The sequence below is a fragment of the Ursus americanus genome, chromosome 26 (genome assembly GCF_024610735.1).
Source record: "Ursus americanus isolate L20-20 chromosome 26, mUrsAme1.1.p, whole genome shotgun sequence".
Taxonomy (NCBI): domain Eukaryota; kingdom Metazoa; phylum Chordata; class Mammalia; order Carnivora; family Ursidae; genus Ursus; species Ursus americanus.
This window is the reverse complement of record NC_142152.1, coordinates 9,945,748-9,972,531: the sequence shown is the minus strand read 5'-3', so window position 1 is coordinate 9,972,531 and position 26,784 is coordinate 9,945,748. Positions and strand designations below refer to the sequence as shown.

Sequence of the window (26,784 nt, the reverse complement as noted above, 5' to 3'; positions counted from 1 at the left end):
GTTATGCTAAACTCCTTGTCTCCCACCCAGGAGAAAGAATTAGCAATAACGGAGTCATAGACCTCATGAGATTTGGAGGTGATGGTCAGATGAGAGGCTTCCCGATCACAGCTCTATCTTCCCTCCCTGCATCAGGAATGAACTTATCCTGTTTCCCAACATGGCTTATTATATGCTTCCAAAAAAACCCCAAAAAACAAAACTGTGGGACTCGGTGTTTGAAGAAAGTGTACAGTGTATTTCCATTTGGATAATGCTGTATTTGGATTTTAAGCTTCTCCACAAAATAATGGATTATCTTGCTGCTGTTCCCTTACAGTATTCTTTTCTATGACTATTGCTAGGGGATGATAGGATTTTGTAGATTATGTACCCATTCCACATTCAACTCTTAACTTTTTCAGAGCCCTACAAATTTAGTGCTAATCATGACTGTGACAGGAGGTAGGGGAAGCAACAATGGCACCTGCTTCTTCTCCCCACGTGCACATGGGTTTGCTTGCCAGTGAGATTGGGATTCCTTTCTCAGAAGTTTGGTGCTTGTGGTTATTATAAAGTGAGAAATAAAAATAAGTGTTTTTGAGTAGAGGATAAGTTTTATAGGGAGAAGTAATAAAAGGTCTGATTTCATCATCCTATTTCTATACTCTCTATATATTGCATTTGAGCAATTTTCTCCTTTGGTTTTTCTCTGTGCTATTTATACTTCACTTATAAAGACTGATTGGATCCTCTTTAGCGAATGAAAAGTTGTCTTATTTAATAATTCAGAAATACCTTATTTCTTGGTGGGAAAGATCTTTTTAAAAAAAGTTTCTTTATTATTTCAGCATTTTTGTTGACTTAAAGTCAGAGCTATATCATGGGTATATTCTTAGTGTATAGATGGGCAGCCAAGTTCATGAAGGTAAACCATTGCATTGTTTCCCAGCCTTTTCTTTTCTGAAAGTATCATATCTTTTCTTTTCTTTAGGGAATCAGCAGTCTCTTCAGTTCTTTAAAAGTGGTGCGTCTCTTGCGACTGGGCCGTGTTGCTAGGAAATTGGACCATTACCTGGAGTATGGAGCAGCAGTCCTTGTGCTCCTGGTATGTGTGTTTGGACTAGTTGCCCACTGGCTGGCCTGCATATGGTACAGCATTGGGGACTATGAGGTCATCGATGAAGTGACGAACACCATCCAAATAGACAGTTGGCTTTACCAGCTGGCCTTGAGCATTGGGACTCCGTATCGATATAATACCAGTGCAGGGATATGGGAAGGAGGACCCAGCAAGGATTCTCTGTACGTGTCCTCTCTCTACTTTACCATGACAAGCCTTACAACCATAGGATTTGGAAACATAGCTCCTACCACAGATGTGGAGAAGATGTTTTCAGTGGCCATGATGATGGTTGGCTGTAAGTATCTTGTTTTTTCTTTTTTAATTAAAAAATTATTGTTGTTGGCAGTTTTCCAGACTCTAATCTCTAACAGGATTAAAATGAAACTACTTTGTCTTCAGAAAGGTGTTTAATCCATATTATTTGCATTAGTTTAATTTTTATTCTGCTTTAGAATATAAAAATGCAAAATAATGTATTTTACTTTTTAGAATGTATTAACACATGAAAAACAGTGTGGATAGAGTGATACAAAAATCAGGATGGGAACTCTTTGATTTAATTCTGTTCACAGCCTCCTATCTGGCAGAGTTTTTTCCAAGGGAGACCAGCATCTAGAAAGGCAGCATCTGGCACATCCCATAGGTTTTGTTGGCAGTGTATTAAATTCCGAAAAAGCAGGCAGGATATGATGGGAGACACATAGTTTAGAAACTAGTTAGTAATTGAATTCTTGACTAACATTGATCTCAGGATAGTTTTATGTTGGGTTTTACAATTAAGACTCATAAAAAAGTTTTGTAAATCTAGTCTTCAGTACAAACACTGTAGTTTGAATACATGCCCCTTTGAGAGAATGAAAGGATTCGTAAATACAAGCTTATTCGGCAATGACAAAAGTGTCCAGGCTTTAGCAGGCATACCTGAGTACTAAATGTCTGGATGGTGGTCCTGGGAGTAGAATGTTCTCTAAAGGAGTGAAAGACCGTACATTCTCCACTCAGACTGAGAATGGATTATGTCAGGAGATCAGAACATTAAGGAGATACATAACAAAGAAGCTGTTTTAAAAGAAGATTTTGAGAGAGACTTCATCATCACCTACCCCTTCAAGTTGACTTAGAGGATTTATCCAAACCTAGTTCTGACCCCTAGAGTAACCTTAAGATCATCGCACTACAAGTATGATTAGTGTTATTAGCCCCTGTTAAGCCTTTGGGTCATGGTCGTTGGTTTGTGGTCTGAGCCATCCTTTCTGAGATTCCACATGGCAGAGGTTTACATTTTGACACTGATGGGAAAGATGTTAGGAGTCCAGGAGTGTTAGGCGGCCCATGAAAGGTCAATATCTTGGGTCAACATAAGGCAGTTTTCACGTTTTCAGAGTTAAGAGTTTTTGATAGCTATTGGAGCACCAATGTTGGCAGTTTCGCTTCCGTCTCTCTACACTCCTTCGTGCAGGGACAGAAACAAGAACACACAGGTTCTACTTGCTGTTTAGAGGTAAAGAGGGAGACTAAGAATGCCAAGTGCTATCTGCTTCAGAGGCTCTTAGGAGGAAATATGTTCCTGCATACAAAGAGATCCTGATGATTAAACTGTTGCCTACACACCCGAAGTGGTCAAATGTATTGGTACATTATAAGTTCAGAAGATGACATTTTGTCAGATGTGGTATTTATTACTATACTACTTTTAGTATGCATATCATGCATTTTGCCTTATACTTGAGCATAGTTAGATTTTAAAAATTATTTTGAAGCAATTATTGGTTCACTGGAAGTTACAAAGATAGTATAGAGAGGCCTTTGTGCCCTTCACCTAGTTTCCTCCAGTAGTTGCATCCTATATAATCAGCTCAGCACAAGATCAACGTTGGCTCTAAGCAATATGTGTGTGTAGTTCCGTGTTGTTTTGTCATGTGTAGATTCCTGTAACTACCACTGAAATCAAGATACAGAATTGTTCCGTCACCACAAAACCCTTCCTTTTCTCATGTTACTCCTTTATAGTCATACCCACCCCTTCCACCAAAGCACCCCTAAGCCTTCACAACTACTGTTTTGCTTTCCATCTATGTAGTGTTGTGAGTTTGAGAATGTTATGTACATGGAGTCATGCAAAATGTGACTTTTTGAAATTGGCTTTTTCCCATGCAGCATAACCCCTTGAAAGCCATCTAAGTTGTTGAGTGTATTGATAGTTTATTCCTTTTTATTGCTGAGTAGTACTCATGGTTTGGATATACCACTGTTTAACTGTTCATCTATTGAAAGCCATTTAGATTTTTTCCAGTTTTTGCTATTACAAGGAAAGCTGCCATGAACATTTGTGTACGGTTTCTTTTGGACATAAGTTCTCAGTTCTCTGGGATAAATACCCAGAAAAGAGATTGTTGAGACACACAATAAATATATGTTTAGTTTTTAAAAGACATTGCCAAACTATTTTGCAGAGTGGATAGACTAGCATAGTTAGATTTTTCTTTCTTTTTTCTTAAGATTTTTAAACTTTAGGATAATAGGGAAACAAAATTTATATAGAGTTGAAGGGTACCACTATTCACTTTGTTTCTCCAGCCCTCAAACCTAGGAATCATCCTAGATTCCTGTTTTTTTCACTTATTACATCTATTCACAACAAGTCTTGTTGGCTTTACTTTAAGAATACATTTGATTATTTCTCTCCACTTCCATAGCTTACCACTCAAGACCAAGTCACCATCACAGGTCTGGACATTTACTGTAATCTCCTGTATGTTCCTTCTGATTTTACTCTTGCCCCACAGTCTCTACCCAGAAGTGATGGATGGAGCTAAAGAGTATTATGCTAAGTGAAATAAGTCAGTCAGAGGAAGTGAGAGTAGCCCTTTTAAAGTAAATAAGATCACACCATTCTTTTGCTTGAAGCCCTCCAATGTTTTCCATTGCACATAATATAAAATCTAGATTCCTAACCCTTCTGTCAAAGTCTTAATGGTCTAGCCATTGCCTACCTTGCACACTTCACTTTCTGCTGTTCCTGCCCTTGCGTATTCTATTCTATCCGTGCTAGCCATCTTGCTGTCTGTGAACATATTAAGCTCAGTCTTGTCTCAGGGTCTTTGTACTTGCTTCCCCACTGCTTATAACATCCCTCCTCTGATTTATGCCATGAATTCATGCACGCCTCCACTCAAATCGCCTCTTCAGAAATTCCTCCCAATAATACCCTCTATAAAAAGAGAACACCCAAAGCCAACCACCCTTAATCCTTGCCTTTTAATATTTTGCTTCTGTACCTACCAAGACCTGAAAACACATTTACTCCATTTTTCTTTTCCTTCAGAATGGAAATTCTATGAAAGTAGTACCTTTGTCTGTCTATTTTTGCTTCTGTATACCCAGCTTCTAAACAATTTTTAATGCTGTACTCAATCTTAATTTGTTGTATGAATGAGTGAAATTGAAGATGTCCTTGATGGTTATAATGAGAATCTCCTCTTCTTGAATCCACTCCAGTTAGGTCTCTGATTAGAATACATGTCAGGAAAATGCACACTCCAAGTTTTGGCTCTGATTCTTTTGTGAAAGCCCTGGGTTCACCTATGTCTGCCTCTGGGAATGTGTGGTTCCTATAGCTGGATTGCTCTCCAACTCTAAGTCTCTAAGCCCCTGATGATAAGTTCTAAGAGATTTGTTAGTGAAAGCACCAACAACCTTGTCTCCCACTACTTTTTACTGTCTACCTTCTGGATCTACCTACACTGAAAATTTTCACATAGATTCAGTTGAGTTTTCAAAACTTCATTTCGTTCGTTTTGGTTCCATTCTTTCTCTACTTCATATAGAGCCAATTATATTGCTATATCTAAATGTCTTTCTCCTTCTTTTATCTTTATTTAGTTCTGATCTTGATTTCAAGATGAAGACCTGGTCTTAAACTTGGTCCTTGTCTTTTCTGAGTTTCTGCTATTTTCTTTTAACACCTGAGCAATAGTTTTCTGCTTATAAACTAGTTTCTGACTTTTTTTGCCTGTTGACTTTGGTTTTCTTTTTATGCCTCAAGTCCAGTTTCTATTGCCAGGAGTGTTCCAGGGAGATGCCTTTTAATTTCCTTCTTAGTCTCTGGATCCTTAGTAATTTAATGGCATGTTTCCTTTGCAACAACCCAAAAAGCTGTTAGAAAACTGTCAAGACCCATGAAGTGTTACAGTAACTTTTTGTAATTCCAAAATTTATTAGACACACATGCTCAAAATATCAACCAAACGTGCCTATTGCAGCTGTTTGTAATCTCACTATCACTTTTCTCCCTACAATAACACCAAGGAAAACAAACAAAACAAACTACTACTGTTCCCAGAACCCAATATGTGTTATCAGCCATAGATGCAGCTACGGATTCAGCATGTATGTTTGTATGCCTGTGTGTGTGTGTGTGTGTGTGTGTGTGTGTGTGTGTGTGTGTGTGTAAGGAGAGTAAAGGAAGAGGGAGATAGAAAACAGAAAACTTCATGTTTTGAGTTGTGCTAAGATTCTAGTCAATTTAGAATTGAGTGGTGTTTGAGAAGCACCACTTATAACCTTATAACACCGTAACTGAGAAAAATGTTTTATCAAGTTTGGTGGAGAAACCAATTGCCTATATTCTGTGGAGAAAAATAATCACTACTTGTAAAATGATAACCTCTTTTTCTGGAGAAAGTCATCTAAAGTTTTCATGCCTTCTAGCAAAATTGAGAGATTTTAATGGCAACAGTTCCAGTTCCTTGGTCCTTTCTGAGCCCTCTTCTTTCTTTAATGGCCTTTCCTCTCTGACCTCTAGGTCCTTTCACCCCTAATGCTGAATTGCATGTGGGCTCTGTCCAGGAATACAGTCTCAAGGTTCTCCTTGCTGCTGTCAGACAGATCTTCAGATAAAATTTATGAATGTGGCCTCCCTTCAATCCGTTACCTTATGTTCCCTCTTGATCCCTTTGCTGTCAGCAGGATCCCAGGATATTTCTTTTTATCCGCTACCTAGGGATTTCTTAGACTTAAATCCTTTGTTCCATCATTGGCCCAGGGTGGAGAATCCTCCTGCTCAGAGTGCAGAACTGGAAGAGTTTTTTGGATCTTCTCAACATATGTCTACCACCATGCATTCTGATCTCAAATTTGTCTCTTCTCAATTTGGCATGCTCTGTGCCTTGAGTAGAACTCCATGGCTCTGGTAGCGGCCATTATACTATCTCAGGATAGTAAACTCTCTCTCATTCCTTTCCATTTGTCTATTCATGAGTGAACCTGATGACCCTGCTGATGTTCATGGAATTCACTACCAAAGCACATTTGTGAAAAGATATTTTTGTAGTTAGTTCTGCAGCAGTTGTGGAAAAGAGCATACTTTTTTTTTCTTTTTAGATCAAGATGTGGGTAATGTCTTTGCTTATTTGCAAAGCAAATACTTCATGATACCTTCATGAAATGTTTTCTAATCCATTTCATTTATATAATCTTATTGAACCGCTAATAATTTTCTTTTTCCAAAGATTAGCAGACTGACTAATTTTGCTTCTATTCAGAAAGCATCTTATTGCACTGATGATTTGTTTTGATGGCTGTAAAACAAAGCAATATGAGAATGTAATTTTTCTGATATGATTATCCTTTTATCTTAATGTATTTTTATGAATCCTCTTCTAAAGATTTATCAAGGAAGTAAATGCTTACTTAGTTTCTTCTTCATTACTAAATGATCATATAAATTGTATTTTACTTTAATCTAACCATTTTAAAAATCTGTATACTTGCATCTGTCATTATAATTTTTTAAAAAAGAAACATAAAATAAAAATATGAGTTATGAATAACTTCTGCCATAAGCAGTTTGTCTAGCCATAAATTTTTTTTCTCTCTCTCTCCCTTTCTATTTTGTTGGCTTGCTTTGTTTTGTTTTAATATGCTGTTAAATACATTAGTAAACATGTAGACAGCATATTTCAAAGGACTATAAGATTAGACTTTGAGTACTTGTTTTATTTAAAAGTATTTTTTTCTTTTTGGTCTTTCCATTGTTGCCTGCTTGGTTGCTAGGTTGAGGCAGCCTGACTCATGCGGTATATGGCAATCAGAATCTGGCCTGGTGGGATTCCATGCAATCAAGTCTTTAAAAATAAAACAAAGCAAAACTAAAAACTATAAATATGAAAACTGCTGAGATTTAGTTGGTAGACAGGTAGTCATAATAATGCTAATCTGCAATTTTCGAATAGGATGTAATTGATGACGGCTCAGGCAGTCTAAGATCTTTGTGTGCTTGGCTGACATGGTTTATAATGCAGCAGACAAATGGTTCAGCACACTTAGAAGTGTAGCAGGACCATCTGCCAGTGGGCTGCGTATGAGGAGAAATTCAAATCTCCGTGTGGGTGGTTAAGCCACCAGGGAGCACTTAGTTACGTACCGGTCACTCAGTATCATGCAGAGGAGACTGATGCCACGCACCATATTCTCCAGTTGATGATCTAAGTTAGCATTCTCTGTGGAGTTCAGATAAAAGCCAAGCTGAGATTATAGGCATTGCTTTTATCTCTCTCTGTAGAGAAAGGAAATAAATAGAAAGTGGTGAGACCCAGAGATTGGCAGAATACAGAATAAGTTGAGGGCAAAGGCGTATGTGACCTTGGAGAGTCTTTGAATCTCTTCGGGTTTTAGTTTTTTTCAACTGTGTAATGCAGGAGTTGATAGAGATGAACTTTAAGGTGTCTTTCAGGGCCAACATTCTATATATCTAAGATTCTGTTAGTGCAGTTATGCCACTATTTGTAGAATTGGGCTGTTTATTGGAATGGGGTTCATAATGAAATGGAAGAGATGTCACAGGTTTTAGGGCTTTTCATGTATGTTACATACCTCGTGTTATGGAGAGTAAGATGCGTCTGGTATGGAATATATTCTGTAAAGAGTTAAGAGAGGGCATGGCCAGGAGGTATTGTAGAGAACAGAAAATGTGCTTTTGGAAAGAAAAATGTTTTTCAAATAGAAATGAGACAGAAAAAGACATTTGCTTCAGGCCGTAAGAGTGGAGCCCAGGGAGAAGTGTGTACACCAGGCCAGTGGGGACTCTGAAGGAGTTTGGCCCACGTGGATGGATATCCAGGCAGGTTTAAAAGTGAACTGTTAACTAACTGGAATTTAAATAAAAACCTGGAAGAAAAAGAATGAAAATAAATATTAAAGAAATAAAACACGTAAAAGTGAACTGTTGCCCTTTTCCAATATTAAAAAATTACAAATCTTAACATGAGACTTGAGATGACTGAGACATAATATTAAGTAACATGTTGAATTTTTTCTTGTCCTTGCTGTTGTGGTGTAGGTAGGAAGTGGGGTGTGAACGTGCTGATTTGCATTTCTGGTTTTAGATTCAGCCAGATGGAGAGACTTTTAAGCTTAATGTTTATTTTGGAAACTGGGTCAGTTCTTTCTTTGTGTCTGCTTTACCTCTTCTTGTAAAAAAGATTTCCTTTTTTTTTTTTTTTGTCTCTTTTCTTTAATGAATTGAGTATCCTATGAGGAAAAAAATTTTGTGGAACACAAGGTTCAGGGTTATAAGTACCTTTTTTCATGGTTCAGTACTTTCAGAAGTATAGTCCAGTAGTTAGAAAAAGATTACGTGATGTGCGCTTTATTCCCTGTTTCTTATTCAGAATAGAACTTATATCTTTTGCAGGAATGTTCTTTTATACTCATGTTTCTTTTTATGCCTAGTCACATTTTCACAAAACCTCTCAGATTCTCTGAAGATTGAATTTTCCCAGAAAACAGGAAATTTTCTCAGTGGCCTATTAACTAGCCTGACCTCTTTGCAAGGACTTGGTCTCTGGAACTAGCTTGTATCTCTGTATCACTCAAAATTATTTAATTCATCCAGCAATGTCCCAGGTGTTCTGGTAGTATTGTTATTAAGGAGACAAATTGGATACTTTCTGACCCTCAGTAAGTTAGTGATATGGTGAGTGTCAGACAAGAGAAGCAATAATCATCTCTTTCTCTCCCATTCCTTCCATCTCCACCCCCTTCTCCATCTTCATCTCCATCCCCATCCTCATCTTCATCCTCCTCCTCATCCCCATCTTCATCTCCATCCCCATCTTATCTCCATCCCTATCTTCATCCCCATCTCTGTCTTCATTTCCATCCTCACTCCGTCCTCCTCCTCATCCCTGTCTTCATCTCCATCCTCCTCCTCATCCCCATCTCCATCCCCATCCTCATCTCCATCCCCATCCTCCTCCTCATCCCTGTCTTCATCTCCATCCCCATTCCATCTCCATCCTCAACTCCGTCTCTATTCCCATTTCCATCTGCAGCTCCTTCCCCATCTCCATTCCTTCTCCATCTTCATGTCCATCTTACCTCTCTTAATACTATGAGCTAAGAGCTAAGGCTTTGAACAGATGAATAAAGAAGTTGGGCTGAACTATAAGGCTGGTAAGAACAGGGTCTGCATCCTATTCATCATTATATATTTAGCACAAAGCATTATGCCTGGTTGATAGGCTCATTAAACATAATTTAAATGAATGAAAGAAGTTTATCTAGCTTATCCTGAATAATGCGGGAAGATTTCTAGGGGAAGCGACCCTTGAGCTTAGAATACAAAAACATGTAGGACTTAGGTACTTTTTGAAATAAAGAGAACATATGTGAAAAAAGTAACCAAATGGCTTGGCCCTTTTGTGGAATTCCATGTATTTCACTTTGGCTTGAATGGAAAGTAGATGTGGATGGGGAGGAAGGAAGGAACTATGATGTCAAGAAGCCTTGCATAGCTTGATACAGAATTTGTCTTTTATCCTGAAGATTGTGGGATGAATGAGAACTTTATTCTTCAGTGTGGAAGATGGATTGGAGGAGAGCAAGGCTGCGGGTAGAGAAACCGGTTAGGGGGCCGTTGCAATAACCCGAGGTGGGAGGGATATGGAGGATGGCAGAGCTTCAGAATCGGCAAATTGTTTTTTCTATAAAAGGACAGATAACAACTATCTTAGGCTTCACGGTCCATAAGTCTCTCTTGTAGTGTTAAAGCAGGCAAAGACATAAATAAATGAGCATGGCTATGTTCCAGTAAAACTTTAAAGGTGGCAGGCCAGATTGAGCGTATTCGTAGCTTCCCACAGTCTAGCTAGACAGCACGGTGACTTGAGAGTCAGATAAACCCACATTCACTTATTATTATCAATTATCTAAACCATCGTCTATAAAATGGAGATCCCTGCATTGCAGAGTTATTTGGAATACTCAAAAATAGGTTGTATATAAAATTCCTGAAATGCTTTTTTAAGTTGTTATTGGTGAGTGGATAAATGTGTCAAGTATGGTAGAGAGAGAGTCCAAAGGACTGGTAGTTTCTGGCTAATTCAGCTGAGTGAATGATGAACTTCTTTTCTGAGATAGGAAAGAAGAAGCAGCCATTCCTGGGGGAAGTGAATAGCTCTGTTTGGAACATGTTGAGTGTCAGGTGCCTGCAGGTCATTCGGTTGGTGGCGGGTATTAGGTTAGGCAGTTAAAAGTGTGTTTTGGGGTTCTAGCGATGTGAGGCGTGGTGAGATCTCTTTGTGAATCACAGTGTGGAGAAAGTGACGTCAAGAGAGTGCGGGGTAGAGTCAGATAGAAGCTGGTGAAGGGTGGCACTTGAAGAAGAGAACTGAGAGGGGTAAAAAGGTAGCATGACTTCAGAAGAAGAGTTTGTTGCAACAAAGCGTGAGAGAATGTCAAGAAGGAAGGGAGAACAGCACCATAAGTGGGACAGTGAGTCAGGAGGTCTGGTTGGCATCACGAGGTCATTGGTGACCTTCCGCAGTAGTTTCATTGGATAGTTGAGGGGAGAGAATCACATGGAGAATTTGCCTTTGTGGGATCTAAACCTTTTTTTTTTCTTGTGTGAAGGAAAATAATTTTATCAGTACCCTTTAACCTAGTGCAAGTAGATTACATGTACACAGTATTTTTCACTGCCAGTGATGCTTTTTTTCTGAATCACCATTCGAGTTCAGTAAAATGTATTTAAATTAGACTATTAGATATATTACATATACGTGGAGTTTTCTTTTCATGTTATAAGATAGAAAGTAAAATTGACTTGGAAAGAAGTTTTTATGAAATCCCATTTTCTAAGAACAGGGATTTTAGTCAGGGAAGAATTTTATTTATGAGATTATATGGTAACCTTCCAATAAATTTGTGTCGATTCCTATGAATGTGTATATTGTCCAAGATAGGTTGTTACCTGGTAGGTGAATTGTGCTCTGCTAGAGAAAAAGCACTGCGGACTTAGGTGATCCTTATGTATGTGATATCAAGGATCAGCTGACATATGATTTTAATTTTGCTGGAAGTAAAATACAAAATTTTTCAAAGGCTGAGAGACTAACAAATCCATATATGAATATATTTAGAATTTGCTAAAATAAATGTTATACCCAGAAGGCCTTATGTATGGATTTAAGAATTGCTTTGGTTTGCTCAGAGAGGGGATTTTATTTGAAACAATGTCTAAGCCAGTTCCTAAGTGACTACTTCTTACCTATTAATATTTATATAAATTGTGATGACTGGGTTAGGCCTCCCTGGGAGTAAAGGTGCCAGGTACATGGTTGTAGCTTTGGGCTACGTGATTATAGGTAGGAAGATTTTTATGGGATGAGAATTATGTTTACGTTGACTGTCAGGAAATACTGGAGGCTTTAAAGACTTCTCTATGAAGCTAGTTCTAGACCTACCCTTTTAGATACCATCTTTGTTAAAGTTGAATTTATGTTTAACAACCCCCAAAAGTCTTAATCTGTGAAAGTGTAATTGGGAGCCTTACTGACTTAAAATGAATGTAAGGGAAGGACACTTAAGCTCATACCTCTTGTTAGACTTTGACAAAAGACATGGGTGTTGACTCTTGTAATGAGAATTGGGGGTAGGTGCTGTTGACTTCGGGAACTTCTCTTACACTGAGCTGCCTTTGCCCTTTCAGTTTTCTCAGAAAAGGCCTCAAAAGACCCCCATAGTAGTTGTATTTCCCAACTCCCTTCTCTTTGGAGGGTCTAGGTAGAGAATACTCTTCCCCCATCCCAGACACACACCAACATTTGTATTCCATCATCCTTTGTCCTGTTGCTGCACTGTGCCTCGAAAAATTCCCAGCCTGAATCTACTTGCCTCTTTTGTTCCTGCTTCAGGACTGCCAGGCAGTGGCTGGCGTAAACCGCGGCTACGTGACCAGGTGCCACTAAAATGCACTGTTCGTGATCTTACAAATCTTTGCTTATTTTAGGTCGTCTCCTTCTCACATTTTGCTGAGTAGCTATTCTTGTGCAACTTTCACATGTTTTCTTCCCACCTCTCCTAAACCTTCTTCATTTCAGGAGATGGCCTTTCTTTTATTTCTCTAAAAAGGAAAGGGTCACTGTAGCAGACGTGCATTCCTGGACTTTCCCGATCCTCTTACAAAGACAGGCTGGAGGAGAGAAGCGGATTGGGAGTAAGGGGGAAGCCAAACCACACAGGACCTTCGAGGTCCAAGGAGTGACTTTTTTCTGAGTCAGATGGGAAGGCTTTTGAGGGTTTGTGGCCAAAGAGTGGCATGATTTGTCTTGTGGTTTATAAAGACCAATCTGGCTGCTGTGTGGAAAACAGGCTGTAAGGGATTGAGGATGGCGGAGGGCAGACAGATTACTAGTCAAGGTGAGAGATGATGGCAGTGGTAGTTGGAATGTTAGGACCCACAACATATGAGGGTACGAGAGAAAGCAAGGGTCAGGATTTCATTTCAGGCTTTTGGTGCAAGCAACTGCAGTGCTAAGTGGCAAATGGTCACTTGTTATGTTGTGTGGGCAGTTCCGTAGGTGAGTCTAGAGTTGTGTGAATGGTCCAGGGTGTCCTCATGGATTTGTTTTGTCCTTCGATGTTTTATTTCCTCCAGTGGTTTGCCCTTGTTTCTCCTGTTTTCCATCTCTCTAGTTCTCTATGGGCTCTTTCTCATCAGCCCATAATCATGCTCGTGTCTATTCGATCCTAAAAAAATACACATATGTGAATAGAACACTTAAGTTTGCCCTCTCTTTGCCTATGATCTAACTACCAACTCTTCTTCTTCTTCTTTTTTTTAGGCAAGCTTCCTAAAGCATGTGTCTTCACTTTCTTATCTTCATTTGCTATCTGTTAGAAGTGGACTTTCCCTTCCACCACTTGAAATACATTTGCTAAATCTCACAGACACTTTTTCATCCATGCAGAAACATCTCTGGTTTCTTGATGTTTATCTCTCCGTGGTGTCTCTCCCATTGCTCTGACTGCTTTTTTTTCCTATTTCTTTTGCTGGATCATATTACTCTGTCTCTTAAATATTGGGAAGTGTGATATTGGGAACAAATTTTTGAAAGATCCAGGGCTGCTCTCCTGATAGACTGAGCAGTGTCTCCCTACAAGGAGTGATTTAGGGGAGCCAGACGATTTCCAGATATCTCCCTGACCACTTTGCCTGATGGCCCCTGTTTTGTGCATCCTTCCCACTAGAAGGCCACTGTGAAACCGCCACTTTGTTCTCTGAAAGCTGCAAGTCTTTTTCAGCACACCAGCACGGACTGAGCTGCAAACTAGCTCACTGCCACAACGAAGAAGAAAGAGATGCTGAGATTTCACAAGAGAATAGAGAAAATACTGGGAGCATGGGGCACTGCTTGGCAGGCAGGGGCAGGAGGGAGCCAAGGTGATGATGCCAAGAGGGAAGAGATTCTTCAAGAAAGACTCACTTATTCTTCCTAGCTTTGTGGTGGGAAAAGTAATCAGAGATTGATGAATTGAGCCCCCTTTCTCTGCTTTCTTGCCACGCATGGCAAGTTCTAGGACTTTGTTCCTCAGTCTGTCCAAAGTGTCTCTATCCTTTATATCTCATTATCCTTTTATTATGGGCTACAATTATGTTCTTTAATTCTTTCTTTATGTATTTTCTGCTTGTCTCCCCAGTCAAAGTGGGAGCCATGAAAGCAGGGAGCTTGTCTATCTGGTTCACCTCTGTATCCCTGGTGCAATGGGAGCGTAGTAAGTAGTCAATAAATTCTTTTTGTATGAGAGAATGGGTTTTGATACTCCATATTGAAAAGGCTGTGTATTCAGAGCAAAGCAAAACTACACCAGTTTTCCAGATCTAAGCATTTTAGTGGTGGGTTTAAATTTTTCTATGATAGAACTTAGATACATGAATATGTGGCTGACTTCATTTTCCTATAGGGAGCTCACTTAGTTTGTGACCTCCCACTTCACTCTTTTCCACCTTTCAAAGTTGTCTTTCATGTTGTATCTGTACTATGATTGTACTCCTTACTCTTTGTCTGACACATACCAGAGTTCTGGGTGGGAAGCAGGATACACTTTCTCTGTTGCTTTCGGATTTCCCCTTATCTTATTGCAAGTTTCCTTTTTCATCTATATTTCCTTCTATTCTGCCCACCTATGTTTCCCTGCCCACGCCTCCCCCAATGTTTTCTGGGAAAAGAGTGAAGATTTTAACAGTAAAAATAAAACACAACAAGAACAACAATAACAAAAAAGCCATTTGCTGTCTCGAGGGCCTGGCACTTGCAAAGGAAATCTATGCTTTCAAGATTATTGTTTTGGCTGTGGGCTTAAAAAAAAGTCCAATTTGAAACTCAAAGCTACACGGCTTTCTTTGTTCCCAGCTGTATCCATACTCCCCTTGCAAAATGACTGCCCCTGTTTCAGTGGGAGGACAGAGGGGGGCCATTAGGAAGAACCAGGGGTTAGAGGCACTGAAAATACTTGTGTGTGTGTTCCTCACCCACAATCATGTGTGAGTCCTGGCATAAATGAATGAACTGCAACCTCCCAATCCCTTTTTGTTCACTGGCTCTAGAAGAGAAGCACCAGGGATTTAAATGGTTTGGAAATAACTGTACCACACATAGAATTTAATGATAAAGTTTGGATATTCTATTCTTAGAGGCCACATAAGGTGAGTACTATTTCAACCTAAATCAGAAGCATAAATCTTCTCGTTGTTGTTGTCGTTGTTTGCTAAAGAAACAAAATCATATACATGTATTTTGGAGAGATTTGCATCTTGAAACAAGTGTGTTCTAGTGTGTCATTCACCCACAGGGAAATTTCTTTGGCTTCTGATGTTTGGGGAAAGACTTTCTAAGGCTATGTGACTTTAACTGCTAATTTAGTCATTGGAGAGATTTCCAGAGACAGAAAGATGATTTGGTTAGAAAAGAATAGGATTTGGTTAATATGACAACCCCAGAGATGACAGCTGAGGTAAACAGGAAGAGACCCAGGGCCCACAGAGGAAAGGAAGGAAATCCAAATATTTTCCAGACCTCTAGCTTTCCTGGCTTCTTTTTAATTTAATCTGTGTGGTAATTCAGATTGTCTGCCTATTTTTTTAAATTTAATTTTTAGATCAAAGTAATATATGCACATAAAGAGCCAAATAGTGTTATAAGGTTTATTTTGAAAAATAGAAGTTCCCAATTCCCTATACATTTTTCCATTTTTGAGAGATCACTTTAAAATATTTTCACTTTTTTTGGTATTTTCTGTTTTTTTTATCTCTAAATAGGATGATTATTGGAGAGAATTTTCAGTTTTAGTCATTATCTATTGACTTCCATCTTTGGAAGATTAAAATAAAATTCTCTTTTCTGTCCCCTGTCCGTTAACCACCACTATGTAAACATATAAACATTTTCCAATTTTCTGTTGTCTTGATATATTCAGATCATAATTTCGATTAAATCAATGGTCTCTTTTCATTATCATGACTATGCAAACACTATTTGCAGTGGAGTCACATGGTTTACCATGATTATTTTCCCATACAACATTTGGTTTTATGTCATTTTCTTTCTTGGTGTTCCATATGCTTCTCCTCCATCATGTAATGGTCATCTCAATACACTTTTACTAGGCAGTTGTCAACTTCTTGTCTTTGGAGGCTTCCTTGGAATCTTCTGACTTTTCCCAGTCTGGACTAGTCTCTGTAGACCTGACCTGCAGCTCTAACTGAACCTAATGGCTCCCTTCATCCGTGAACTTGAGAATTGCCTTTGCCTTTCTCTTTTGTGGACCTCTATTTCCTACGTCTGTTTGGACGGAACAGCTCTTGTAATAGCCTACAGAGAAAGGATGACTAAAAGATAATTTTTTTGAGGTTGTGTAATGTCCTAAATTGTCTTTCATTTATCCTCACACTTAATTGATAATTCATCTGGATAGAGATGTGAAGAAATAATTTTATGACAATCTTTAGGCATTCTTCGTCTTTGAGTTTTCAGTAGAATTATTTAGAAGACTGATTCTGTTCAAGTCTTGATTCTTATAAATATGTTTTTCTTCTCCCTTTGTTTCTAGAAAACTTTAGAATCTTCTTTAGGTACCCAGCATTATGAAATACTATGACAATGTCTCTTTGTATGGGTCTGTTTTCATCTACTCGTCTAGATTCTCAATGAGTATGTTTAATCATTTGGAAATATTTATTCTTCACCTCTGGGAAACTTTCTTGAGTTATTTTATTGATAAATTCCTATTTTTTCTTTATTAAAATGCCTATTATTTAGGTATTGAATCTCCTGGATTGATTTTCTAATTTTCTTATTCCCTTCCTACAATTTTCTGTTTTTGTTTATTTTTTTTTCTTTATAGTCTGGAAGTTTTTGTCAAGCTTATTTTCTAATCTTTCTACTGAGTTTTCATTTCTGTTAATTTCCAAGAGCTCTTGAGTTCTCTGTGTTCCTTCTTATAATACCCTGTTTTTCCTTCATTGGTTCAAAATTTTCTCTACCTTCTCTGAGGATGTAGGATACTTGTCAGATCCCCACATAGTCTCTGTATCCTTCAAATTGATTTTTGGTTTGCTGGTTTTGGTCTCTGTTTCTCATCTTGGAGGCATTATGCATATGTCTAGGAATCCTTATTGTTTGTATATGGCTGGACTTAAGACTGTGGCCTTAATGTAGAGAAATTTGTTGGCTTATTTTGTGGAGAATACTCAATATCAGTATTTTTACATCTTTTCTGTTGGGTTGTCAATTTCCCCAGAGAGGAATTTTTCCAATTTCTAGTCTACAGAATATGAGCCTTGCTTCAGATTTCTGGAAGCTGAATGGAGAATAGAGCTGAATGTTTGACATTTAAAATGTACACTTTCACATAACTCCCCCCCCCCCCGGTTTCAGTATGGTACCTTTATTCTTTGGTCTTCCCTCAGTCCAGAGACCCTGTTCAGTCTGCTGAGGGGTAGAAAGGGAACTGCCTGGCTCTGTGGAATTAGGCAGGGCATATAAGAGATGGACATCCATCTGCTTCTTAAACAGGTTATCAAAAAATCCTCCAGGTGAGCTCCATCCTTGCCTCCCTCCCACTTCCAGGGGTAGTGGTTGTAGCCATTCCTGGGATGTATGAAGGTTCCATAGAGCACATTAGGTCAAATCTTTGTTTTCCCTTTTGCTGGCTTAAGATTCAGCTTTCTTGGATCTGCTAAGTCAGTTACTACTTGTTCTATGTTTTCCAGCTTTCAAAATTTCACTGTTGTTGTATGTTCTCCTATTGTCTTTATTCTTGTGGCTCTGTGGCTTTAAAAAAAACACTTACTGTTATTTTATGGAATTTTGAGAGAAAACAGAGACGCCTACATGTGGTCAGTCCTCTATCTTTGGTTGAGCCTCTCTGTTCCTTTGGCATAGTTCTGTCCCGTCTCCTGGTTCTTGTTTTCTTTCATTTGTTTATTATCCAGATTTATATACCTTTTAATCTAAAAGTTCCCACTGCTATTTACCATTTGTCTCAAGGTACTAGGTTGGTAGGAAATACCTCAACCTTGCTAAACCCATCAGAAGTTCACTGCTATAGTATCTGTCTACTTAGCCTGTAAGTCTACTCCACCATCTCCTTGGCTTCTCAGCTATGCTGCTTGGCCCCTGTTCCTTGGAAGTTCTGTGCCATTATGACAACCTCTGCTCAGTCATTTTCTCTGGCGTTCTTCCTTCTGTATTCATGAAAGTCAGGCTTTCTCTGATACTACATTCATCCTCAAGCCCGTCTCCAACAGGGCATCTTTCCCCAATCCCTTGTATATACAGAATAACCCTGTAAAAATGATCAGTCTATGTTGTTAGCCAGATTGTGTCAGGAGTCTAACTTTTTCATATAGGTTTCTACTTTAGAATTTAAGGAAAGTGTGCAATTTACCAGCATCATGGATGAAGCCAGCCATAGATATCTTCAATTTCTTAAAGTCAGCTACTCTTAGGATCAGAAGTGGTCAGCAATAAAGGAGTGAGAGGAAAAACCATTCTCAGTACTATAGGCTACATTCAAAGCAGTGGCTAAAATTCTTCTTCTGTCAGCCTTTAATAAATACATCCTGTAGTCAACAGTGAGTTCCACACAGTGACGCTTGGATTTGGTTGATAAACTTGTTATAGGTGTTTCTCAGTTTGTGTTGGGGCTGGAATACTGTCAGCTGGAACGCTTCACTGAGGCAGTCGGTGTAGGATGGGAACATATGTGCCTTTGATGAAAGCTGCTTTGCAGTGAAAATCACAGGGATTCCTGTGAAGCTCTATCTTGTGAACATTGTTATATAAGCACTGCCTTTAAAATCTTTGGCTTAAGTCTCAAGTAAATAGGTTTATAGAGTACAGGCCTACCTGGCTCAGCAGGAGTGAAAATAAAATGTCTCACTATTTTGGTATTTGGGACTCTTCTATTGTCAGATAGAACTTTGCCTACATCAATTTAAAGCAGGGGAAGGGCAACTAATAAAAATCTCATGATTAGTGATAAAAAGTAGGCTTAAAAGTATCATGATTAAGGGCTGTGTCCCCATTATAAATTGAGTAACTGGAGAGTCTGGGATAGAGTGAATTAGGGAGAAACTGGTGTGGAATGAGGTCAGAAAGGTACTGGGGACCGGATCATGCAGGGCCCTGGAAACCCTGTTAGCCTGTGGATGGGAACTTCTAGATGGTTCTGAGCAGGAAATGGCATGATCTGGCATTTTAACAGGGGCCCTCTGGCCACTATGCTGAAAGTAAACTCTAGGGTGACAAGGGAAGGAAGAGACAACTCAGGGAGGCTGTTTCAGTAATCTTACTGAGAGATGGTGGTGGCTTGACGAACAGCAGTGGAGATGGTATACAGTGGTTAGATTCTAGTTATATTTTGAAGCCAGAACCAACAGAATTTGCTGACGGCTCAGATATGGGATGTTAAAGGAAGAGAGAAATTAAGAATGACTCAAAGTTGTTTTGTTTTGGTCTACTCATCTCTGGGGATGGAAATGATTATGGAGGAAGCAGAGGGATTTTTGGGGGGAGGATATCATAGCATTAGAAGTTAAATTCTAATGAGTGAAGTTTGAGATGTTTGTTGGACAATAAGTACAGATATCTAATGGGCAGTTGGGGAGAGAAGTCTGGATTTCAAGGGAGAGATTCTGGCTAGAAACATATGTTTGGTATGTTGGTATAGAGCTGATATTTAAAATATGGCTGAGACTGGCTGAACACTCCATGGGATTGAATATAGATGGAGAAGAGGTCTAAGAATTAAGCCCTGGGCATTAGAATATTGAGTGGTAAGACAAGGCAAAACCAGCAAAGAGACTGAGAAAGAGCACTTAGTGAGGTAGGAAGAAACCTAAGAGTGAAGTGTCCTGCAGGCCAGGTGAGGAAAATATAACGAGGAGGAGTAAGTGAGCAACCATGGGAAGTGCCACTTACAGATCAAGCAGAATGAGACCTGGGAACTGATTGTTGGACTTTTAAATCAAGGTGTTGCTGGGCTTTTTGAGCAGATTTGATGGAATCTTGGGGGCAGAGGCTCTTACTCTAACCTCTTTAAGCCTCAGTTTTCCCATCTGTAAAATGGATAATATTACCCATTTCATAGAGTTGGTGGGGGAAATAAATAAATTGATTCTTTGGCAGATTCTCCACAGTGTCTTGGGATGAAATCTGACGGGCCCAGAACACGTGAACCTTTTAGAGCTATTAATGCTTTGTTTTCTTTTTAAATCAATTTGTCTCCTGTCAGGTTTATGTACTTTCACACAAGTGCTCATAATAATCTATACTCTGGCCTGAGTAGTGTTCTGCTTGAAGTAGAGAACAGGCAGAGCAGGAGTCAAAGACTTGTGTTTCCTTTGGATCATCCATAAACATTGACCCATAGCCCACGAAGCAGGTGCTGGAGACTGAGTTGTGTTTCTTCCAGATACTTATGTTCCAGCCCTATCCCCCCGCTCCCTCCCACCCCCACGCCATGTGACTTTATCAGCCATAGGGCCTTTAAGGAGATGATTAAGGTTAAGTGAAGTCATAAGAGTGAAGCCCTGATCTGATAGACCTGGTGCTCTTATAACAAGAGAAAGTGATAATAGGGCTCTCTCTCCACCGAGTGAGGACATGGCAAGGAGGCAGCCCTCTGCAAGCCAGGAAGAGAGCTGTCACCAGAACCGACCATACGACCATACTGCAACCCCGTTGCAGCCTCCAGAACTGTAAGCAAATCCCCTTTTATGGTTTAAACCTCCGGGTCTGTGGTGTTTGTTAAGGCAGCCTCGATGGACTAGAACAGTGGCGGCTCTTCTTTCTTTCTCCTATTTGTCGTTGTAGCATATTTTCAAACATTGGTTCTTTGGGGATTTTAGATTTCCTAACAATCTAGTTAACTGTCTGCATTTTAAAAAATCCCTGCTTAGGCCTTGAAATACTGGCAACTTCTTTAACTGCATCCAACATAGTGCTTTGTGCTGAAGACCATCTAAAATTTTCATGAATTCATTACAGCAGCTATAAAGACACCCTTCTAGTTCATCAGGCTCCTTAGCATTGAATTACTTTGATTTCCTGGAATTAAAGAGCAGGGTCGCTGATGCAAGCCTACCCTCCTTGCCTTCCTTGCAGCCTTTTCCTTCCTCTCTCCCCTGTATTCTCGTTATGTACTAACCGTTTGCAGTATTTCCTGCCTGAAACATTTTGAAATGTTTACTGTGTGGTATTTCAGGAGACATGAGCATTCACCCGGTATGTAGCTTTGCTCATTTTTAAAGCCTGTGCAAGCCTGCAGTGGCAAGAAGAAAAACTTATCTATTTCTTTGCCTTGTGCATTAACTGCTACAAAAATGCCAGTACCTGCAAGGTCTTTTCTCTGATTGTTCAAGATCTTATTTTCCCTAATGTGGGCATTTCTTTCTTCTTTAATATTGTGTCAGAAACCACTACACCATTGCACTACTATTTGTCATCTCTGGAAATCCATAACTGGAAATCTAACTTCAGATTCCAGAATTGTGTCCACATGGGTTGATTAGAAGCTGCCTGATGGGCACGAGATCCAGACTGTGGACCATCCTGTCATTTAGGCACAAAAGAGAGTGTCTACTCACTGGGAATTTAAGGCTTTAAGACACCAGGTATATGTGCCAGGGGGAGAGGGATGGGGTTGGTTAATACTCTAACTTCTCTATCTTCTAGCTGGGAAATGCAGAATGAATATGTGTCTGTATTACCTGTTTCTATATTTATGCCTCTATATACCATTACATACCTTATTGTATATAAATATATATTTTAGGCTGAGAAAAATCTGATGTTGAAGAATATTCATTGTGGTACACAAGTAGAAAAATATAACAGTGTACTTTTTGAGAATTTTCAAGGAGGAGGAGGAAACATTTAGAAGAACAGTTAAGTATGCAAGCTGCAGTTGCACAAAAGAGAGCCCATATGGTTTAATGCCATACATTAGTTTGTTTTAAACCTTTTGTGGTTTATTTTCAATTTAAAACGAATATGTGCTTTAATTAGTTTGGAGTGGGATAGGGAGGCATATGTTTTTTAGTTAAACACAGAGTAATTTACATGGTATTCTCTCCCTTATACTTTGTGATAGATCTGAATTCCAGTTAGTCAACAAAATGTGGTCCATAGAGACTCAGGCCAGCCAATCCTTAATGTGTTGGGAATCTGTTTTGTTTTTTTTTTTTTTGAAGATTTTATTTATTTATTTGACAGAGAGAGAGAGAGAGACAGAGAGGGAACACAAGCAGGGGCAGAGGGAGAAGGAGAAGCAGGCTCTCCGCAGAGCAAGGAGCCTGACGCAGGGCTCGATCCCAGAACCCTGGGATTGTGACCTGAGCCGAAGGCAGGCACTTAATGACTGAGCTACCGAGGCACCCCCCCTTTTTTTTTCCTTATAGTACTTTGCTTAACTGAAAAGGAAGAATTTCGTAAGTCTTCATTCATCTTTTAATCGATCAAACACTTAGTTGATATATTTTATAATTATATCCACTATATAATACAAATTCATGTGTATATGCATACTTGTGTCATTGGTGCTTTGATATCTCTGTCTGTCTTTTGAGAGGTAGAGAGAGAGGTGGCTATAGATATAAATATAGATCTTAAGGCCCATGGATACAATATCAAGTAAAATCTTTGTCCTACTCTCAAGACTTCAGGGACACCAAAGGAAAACTACCTTATATAGTTGAATCTCGAAGTACAATTTAGATACCCAAATGCACTGTATAAAGTGAAAGCCAGAATGTATAGCCTCTGCATCGCTATGTCCTAGAATAAGCCAGTACAGGAACACTGGTCATAGGTTTCATCGTGCAGTCCTGTGTATGTCACAGAGTTGCTACAAGGTCAGATAAAAGAAAACATGAGCATGTTTTAAGCTTTTAAGCATAAAACTTACTGTTGTTATTCTCCGAATATTCAAAATCCAGCCACCAATGTGTCTGTCCCTTTCAAAAGGGGGCAAAGTAAGATGTATTTTATTCATTATATCTTGACTCAGAAGGCTAGCAGGTGAAAAGACCTGTCCTTATCCGTTCTGGAATCAGGTCACAACCAGTCTGGTGGGCTCTGAGAGACAGGTCAGTCTTGATTCAGCCACGGGAGGAAGGGTGGAGAGCTGGGCCAGCGTGGTTCTCTGGTGTTATGCTTTCCCTGGGGTGGTTGTCTGCTCTTCCCGTGTCCAGAGGGGTGTGGCTTCTGCAATTCATTTATGGCCAAGAGAAATTGTAGGCTTAGTTGAGATTTCCCAGAATGTTGATGACTCAAAACTGGGTCCTACCTGGCTGGAGTTGTCTCCAAACGTTTTCTCCATCATGCTCAATTTCTAGGCATTTTCTTCTCATCACCAGTGGTCTATTAGACATTTCATATTCAATTAGGGTTTTGAGATTCTACCCACAAAGTCATGAAAATACAAATAACACTTTCCTGTATTTTAAAGGACAAGCATAATTTAGCTTCCATTTATTTAGAGAAGTGATAGGTTTTTAAGCTCCTATTTTTACTCTGTGGTAGGTTTTTGGTAGCTGGAGAATGAAAATGGAGTCCCATGTCCCTGCAACTGTGTTTAATTATGGGACATGCTGAGCCACATTTGGCCATTTTTTTGTTTCTGAACTAATAATGTCAGCTTCTCCAGTCTGCCATAGAACACGTTTTGCAGCTCTACAACAAAGGATAAAAATAAAATAAATGTTTGGGAAAGTGGTTTGAGATAGCTAAAGATAGAGAGCCACACAAAAGCACATGGGCTTTGGTAGGAATGACAAATTAATTGTGCTGTCTTTAAGTGATAACACAGAACAATTAATGCACTTAATTGCTTTATTGAAACAAAAAGCTCTTTTGCAGTTTGCATAATTTCTTTGTGTAATAAGGGTGTTTCAAAATTATAAATGAATGCATGACCTCTGACTTAAAGAATTTTGGTAATGTAGCACTTTCTGTACTTCTTACTTGATTTTTATTTTCAGGACTTAAGGAATTTTGGTAATGTATCACTTTCTGTACTTTTTACTTGATTTTTATTTTCAGACAGTATTTTTCTTTCTTTTTGTGTAAATCCAGAACTGAGTTCATAATGAGATAAATTATTAGTAGTAGTTAGGGAAGGGAAAGAAAATGAAATCATTTTAGAATATCTAACAGCTTTGAATAATTTATTGGTATTTCATTTACATATTTTATTTCATTTACTTATTAGATACAATTTATTGGTATTTTATTTACTTATTTATTATTTATTATTTGAATATAGTTGGCACGCAATGTTACGTTAGTTTCAGGTGTACCACTTAGTGATTTGACAAGTTTATACGTTATGCTCTGTTTACCACAAGTGTAGCTGACATCTTTCCCATCACGTTGCTGTCACAGCATCATTGACTGTATTCCTTTTGCTCTGCTTTTTATTCCCTTTAATTCCTTTAATTCCATTCATTCCATTTAATGAGTCTTGTTTTCAAGACTGTTTTTTTGCTTGATGAGAACACCCCCTAAATAAGTTTATTTTGAGGATTTTTTTGTTTTGTTTTGTTTTGTTTTTAACACAGAACAACACTGAGTTCAGTGGTTTTTAAGTTGCCCTGGAGAGCTGAAGATTTCTGAAGGGTCAGCAGGTGAGCAGGCAGGGCCCCACACAGTGGCCACATGAGGGTTTCTGTACCTCATTGTGTATCTAGCCCTTAGCACACTCTGTACTTTGGAATACAAGGATGAAGAAGCTGACCCCATCCCTCCATCCCTGCTTTAACTCGAGAGGTTCTGTTTTTCCCATTTTCTTTACTGCACTCAGAATGAGTTTTCATTTTCCTGGCTCCTCTCCCTGATATCTGCCTTCTTGTCCCCATTTCTCTCCACCGTTCTTCCTAGGCCTCCTGCTCCCCTGTATTATTTACCCCAGTGGGAGTTGGTGTCCTAAAGTGATGGTCAAACACCAGTTTCCATTCCCCCACTGAATTAGCATGGTGATCAGAAACACTGCCAACCCATTGTGGAGATGGGCAAGCTCCCGGCGAACTGTCATGCACTGTATAGGTGTAAGGTATTAGTAATAGTTTTCTACAGGAGTTTATTGATTTGTCAAAGTAATTGATATCACCTTGCTAAGATTGGACAACCTCAGCTATCCTGGGACTCTGGCTCTCTGGCATGCCTTCCTAAACCTTTATTGACCTCTCTTTCCATCCTTGGTTTGGAAATGCTATATTTAAATGTATTAATGTTCAGTAGACTGATCCTTCTTATTCTGAGACAGAGAAAATGATTCATCTTCTCGGTGTCCTTAGGTGACATATGATGAGCAGATAGATTATAACAATAGTAAATATTTATTGTACTTCCATGATGGGCAAGGATGATTCTACACATTATCTCGTTTTACAATGAACAGCTGACATTTTTTTCTGGGATGTCAGGTATGAATCTAAGTGCTTTACATAAATTGACTCATTTCATCCTCATGATAACTTTATGAGTTAAGTGATATTATTACTCATATTTTATAGCAGAGAGAAAATTGAACACAGAGAGATTCAGTAACTTACGCCCAGCCAGTAAGACATGAAACTTGGTTAGGCAGTCTTACTCTAGGCCAGAATGTGTGATGCTCACTGTTTAATCATCTTGGCAACACTGTAACTTCCATTTATGTTTTCCCCTTTCTCCCTGTGGATCCCAGCTTTTCAAACTTTATAAAATATACAGAAAAACCTAGGGCACTTATATCATTATTAAAATATCATCTCTAGGGAAGTAGCTATAATATTTGTTTTCTAATATGAAAATAGCTTTATTTTTTATCTGATTATAAAAATAATTCATATTCGTGAAGAAAAATGAAACAATACAGAAAATACAAATGAGAAATCATAATCACTCAAAGTCCTACTGCCTACAGATATTTGGGTGGATATGCCTTCTGACATTTCTCTATGCACATGTATGTATGTATGGATAGCATCTTTATAAATGAGACTATACTATGCCTGTTGTCTTGTAACCTATCCCTATGCTCGTGGTGTATTTGGGGTGTGTTTTCTGTGGCAGTGACTATAAGTACATGCCATGCTTTTGAATATGGTGCTACTCTGTATGACTATGCCAGACTTCATTTAAGCAATTCCATATTGATGAACATTTAAACCACTTCCAATATTTACATGACAAACAATGTTATGGTAAACGTGATTTCCACAAATACGTTGGTGTGTGGACATTTTACTACTTAGGAACAAGTTTCTGGAAGTGGGATTATTGGCACAAACGACATTCATATTTTTTATTTGGGTTTATAGTACCAAATAAGGGCTGTAACAATTTACCCTCTACCAGTATATTTTGAGTGTGTCCCCCTCTTTTACTTCCTGCCATTGTTGATTCTGTCAATTAAAAAATATCTTTGCCTGTCTGATAGTTGAAAAACTTTTTAATTTTAATTTCTGATACTCAGTGTTTAGTGGGAGTGAATGTACTTATTATGTTCAGTGACCATTTGTATATGTTTTGCAAATTACCTTGTAATGTCTTCTATCCATTATTTTTGTTAGTGTGCAGTTTTTTTTCCTGACTTTTTATTCCCTTTTTTTTTTTTTTTGCACATTAAGGATATGAGTCTTCTATTTATTCTGTATGTTGTGAATATATTTCCCAGATGATGGTTAGTTCTTCAGTCTTGTTTTAACAGCTTATTTACTTATTAATCTGTTATTTGGCATGCAGGAATTTTAAATTTTATGTGGTCAAACCTCTTCTTTCATGGATTCTTTTGGCTTTTGAGCCGTTTTTAATAAAACTGTCCTTACCTACCCCAACATTACAGAAATAACT

At 38.7% G+C, this 26,784-nt stretch overlaps 1 protein-coding gene across 1 annotated transcript in view; it reads left to right on the top strand.

The window, feature by feature from the left end:
* The window catches only part of KCNH5 (potassium voltage-gated channel subfamily H member 5), a 277,950-nt gene that overhangs the window by 84,220 nt on the left and 166,946 nt on the right, over nt 1–26,784 (top strand). Inside the window, exon 7 of the mRNA XM_045810529.2 lies at nt 974–1,400. Coding sequence (XP_045666485.1) covers nt 974–1,400 — 427 coding nt within the window. The remainder of the gene's footprint in view (nt 1–973; nt 1,401–26,784) is intronic.